Source organism: Oryza sativa, chromosome 8 (genome assembly GCF_034140825.1).
Source record: "Oryza sativa Japonica Group chromosome 8, ASM3414082v1".
Taxonomy (NCBI): domain Eukaryota; kingdom Viridiplantae; phylum Streptophyta; class Magnoliopsida; order Poales; family Poaceae; genus Oryza; species Oryza sativa.
The window spans coordinates 11,978,726-11,982,116 of NC_089042.1; the positions used below are offsets into that span (position 1 = coordinate 11,978,726).

At 40.4% G+C, this 3,391-nt stretch overlaps 1 protein-coding gene across 1 annotated transcript; it reads right to left on the reverse strand.

The window, feature by feature from the left end:
* Window positions 1-340: 340 nt before the first annotated feature.
* Window positions 341-2,802, reverse strand: LOC136351540 (uncharacterized). The gene is made up of 4 exons (XM_066303720.1): window positions 2,401-2,802; window positions 2,007-2,311; window positions 1,641-1,896; window positions 341-1,402 (listed from the first exon to the last, which is right to left on the reverse strand). Exons 1-4 carry the CDS (start codon window positions 2,800-2,802, stop codon window positions 341-343), a joined length of 2,025 nt encoding a protein of 674 aa, XP_066159817.1.
* Between the last annotated feature and the right edge of the window lie 589 nt (window positions 2,803-3,391).

Consider the following 3,391-nt stretch of genomic DNA (forward strand, 5'->3'; position numbering starts at 1 on the left):
GGCTGTTTGGTTCCCAGCCACACTTTACCATTACTTGCCAACAAAAGTTGCCACACCTTGCCTAAGGTGAGGTGATCAAATTGTTAGCCACAACTTACTAAGCCTAAGGGAATCTTGCCACACTTTTTTGAGCCATTGACACGTGGGACCCAATTTGTTGGAGGGGAATCTTGCCACAACTGTGGCTACAACCAAACACCTGTCAAATTTGCCTAACCTTAGGCGTGGCAAACTGTGGCAAAGTGTGGCTTGCAACCAAACACACCCTATATATGCACATTATTGCCAAGGTATGAAAAATAAATAAATAAATAATCAGTTAACATATGCTTATTACCACTTAGATGGTGGAGTCTTCGGGATGTGCATCCCACATGGCGTTAGGCCCTGATTTATAGCTTTCAGTAAATCTTGATTGAAGACACAAGTTTGAGTGGATAAACACAAGCTTATCCGCGTTTGCAGCGTTTAGTTTGTTTCTCTTTGCATTATGGATGAACTGATAAGTCCCCCAAATCCTCTCAGCGGATGAACTGCTGATAGGTTGCGAGAGAACCCTTTTGGCAACCTCTGCCAATTCTGGTGTCTCAGATCCATAGCTGCACCACCACTCAATTGGTTCCATCGATGCTGCATCGGCCTGCACATATTCTAGTGCAAAAAATCCCTTCTTCATAATAAAGTCATTGAGTTGCTCGCGAAGGACTTTTTCCTCTTCTTTATTATCTGCTATTCTCTCAAATGCTTTTAGCACACCTGTCATGACCTCAACATCTTGATTCGGTGCTCTCCTTAATGTGCCACCGGGAGCAGGTTTTTGAAGATAATTTTGATCATAAAACCTTGGGCAAACAGCATAAGCCAAACAATGAAGTGGGATACTCATCTTTTCCCAACGTTCAATGACTATGTTCTCTATCTCTGGAAAGGAACTTTTGTATGGATTGTCATCTTTCATCATGATATCCTTTATCTCTCCAACCATACAATCCATTCTCTCATAGATCTCACCCATTTTTGGACCCTCTCCATCACTGAACCTTAATACTTCATATATAGGACCTGTGATAGCAAGAATATTCTCAACATTATTCCAAAAGTCCTCACAATTGATTTCTTGAACAATGGCTCTTGCTTGCTGCCGCAGATCATTGGTGCAACCTTTCATCCAATCTTTCCATTGATTGGTGACTATGGTGGTGGCAAGTGCTTCTTGACATTTAGTGAGCCTCAAAAGCAAAAGGTAGTGAGAAGCAAAACGAGTTTTTTTAATCTTCTGTAGGTCCAACTTTGAATTACTTCTAAACATTGCAAGGCAATGCTGATGATTCTGAAAAAACTTGACAATAGCTTTCCCTTTGCTGTATGTATCACTCATCCAGTCAAATTTTTTTGAGAAATCCTTGAATATAAGGTTCAAGGTGTGAGTGACACATGGCCCCCAGAAAATGTGCTCATGCACGGATGCACCTGTACAATGATGGGGGAAAACTAGAATTAGAGATAAAATGAAATGTTTCATATCTGCATAGAAAAAAAAATTGTACTGTATAGTCTATACTATATAGTCTATAACTCTATACTCTCAACTGTCAAGTTTGAACTTTGAACTTTGAAGTTGGAATTTTGGAAAAACTTACTTTCTCAATTTCTTTGCCTGCTGCTTTGCAGTTAGATGCATTGTCTGTTACTACTTGAAGGACATTTCCTGGTCCAATTTCATCAATAGCCTTCAATAAGAACTCTGCAATAGCTTCCCCTGTTTTTTCAACTCCAGAGAAATCTTCTGCATATAGAAAGCATGAACCTCGGCTATTAGATGCAATCACATTGATAAGTGGTTTGTTCTTTATATCAGTCCATCCATCAGACACAATAGAAACACCTTGTGTGCACCTGCTTGATGCAAAAATAAAGAAGTGATAGTCAATAACTCAATATTCAGTTAAAAGGTTAATAAATTTGCACCTATACAAGGATGAAAAAGGTTAGCAACTGAAAATTACCATGTACTTTTGACTATTGCCAAATCATGTTCTACGCTTCTTTTGCATGCATCTAGCAGAGTTGTCCTTGCCTTCTCAGAGGATGGACCTTTGTATCCACTGGGAGCTTTGTTAATGGCTGTGACCATTTCAGCAAATTGTGGGCTTCTCAATATATTAAACGGAATGCCGTTAGCACATAAAAATTTAACTATTTTCATATCTGCATCATGTCTTTTCCCTTCTCCAAAGCAATCAGCCAACGGATTGCCCTGCCTAGTACCAACTGATTTCGAACCATCTCCATTTTGTTCAGCTTTTTTAACCTACTCAAATGACAAGGATGCCAAAATAAGACACATTTCTACTTGCTAAGAAAGTTGAAGAGTAAAGGGTTAAAGGAATACTTTTGTACCTTATCCCGCAGAGCTTTGCACTTGATAGGATCTTTTAGTAGCGCAACACAGCGTGCTACCTCTGCTTTTTTGCCAGGTGGAGGCCCAAGCAAATGAATACGAATTCTCGTTAAGCTACCCTTCAATTTCTTCTGGCAATGCTTACACTGCCACTGTTTTGTTCCACTGTCGTTCTTTCCTTTTGGTGCCTTAACGACAGTTACTTCATCGTAAAGAGGGTTTACAGTACCACTCTTTTTAGATGATCCTGCATCTTCTTCCTCGGAGCCATCAGCCCCAAGTTCATCGTTCGTGTTACTGTCATCTTCGTGGACGACAACGTCTGCATCAGCTCCTCCTACATCTTCATGTGCTGCGATCTCAGATCGCCTGCGTTTCTTGGAACCAGATCCAAATGCCATTGTATCTACAGATGGTTTGTATGAAGATTGGAGACCTTATATTTTTCTAAACTGAAACACGGTACCTGGGTTGAGTTTGCCGGCGGCCGGCCTGACGTCGTGAGCGCGGCTGAGCGCTTGACAGCTTGAACCCTGGACTGGATCAGCAGCAGCAAACAGGAATGCAGTAATGCTTGATCTCCTTTGAGGTGACTCTTCCTGTGACCAACAAGCTCTCCTATTAATATAGTGCTTAAGGTGACGCCTCGTATTTCAATTATTTCTTGGTTTCAGTCCACAGTCCACACTCATATTAAGAGCAAGGTCAATAGTGTAGCCAGCTACTAGCTCCAATAATATCCATGTCATTTTATAGCCAATATCAAAACTAACTAGTACAATAGGTTGGCTATTATATCAACATGATCTCATTATTCAAACAATAAACTTTACATGTGCATGATCAGAAACGCCCTCAACTCTGTGGCCTATATGGCCATTTGTATTATGCAATAAACATGGGTTATCTACTACTCTACCTGAAAAAATAACGACAACACACTTGATAATTCACATAGTATATCACAATCCACTGCCGTCCAACTGCATA

What these genes read in the sequence shown, in the direction of transcription:
- LOC136351540 (XM_066303720.1), bottom strand. Translation starts at nt 2,802, where the DNA reads ATGGCATTTGGATCTGGTTCCAAGAAACGCAGGCGATCTGAGATCGCA. An exon ending in GCAAAGCTCTGCGGGATAAG is followed by an intron (nt 2,312 to 2,400) that starts GTACAAAAGTAT and finishes TCATTTGAGTAG; the next exon opens with GTTAAAAAAGCTGAACAAAA. An exon ending in CAGGCAAAGAAATTGAGAAA is followed by an intron (nt 1,403 to 1,640) that starts GTAAGTTTTTCC and finishes CTTATATTCAAG; the next exon opens with GATTTCTCAAAAAAATTTGA.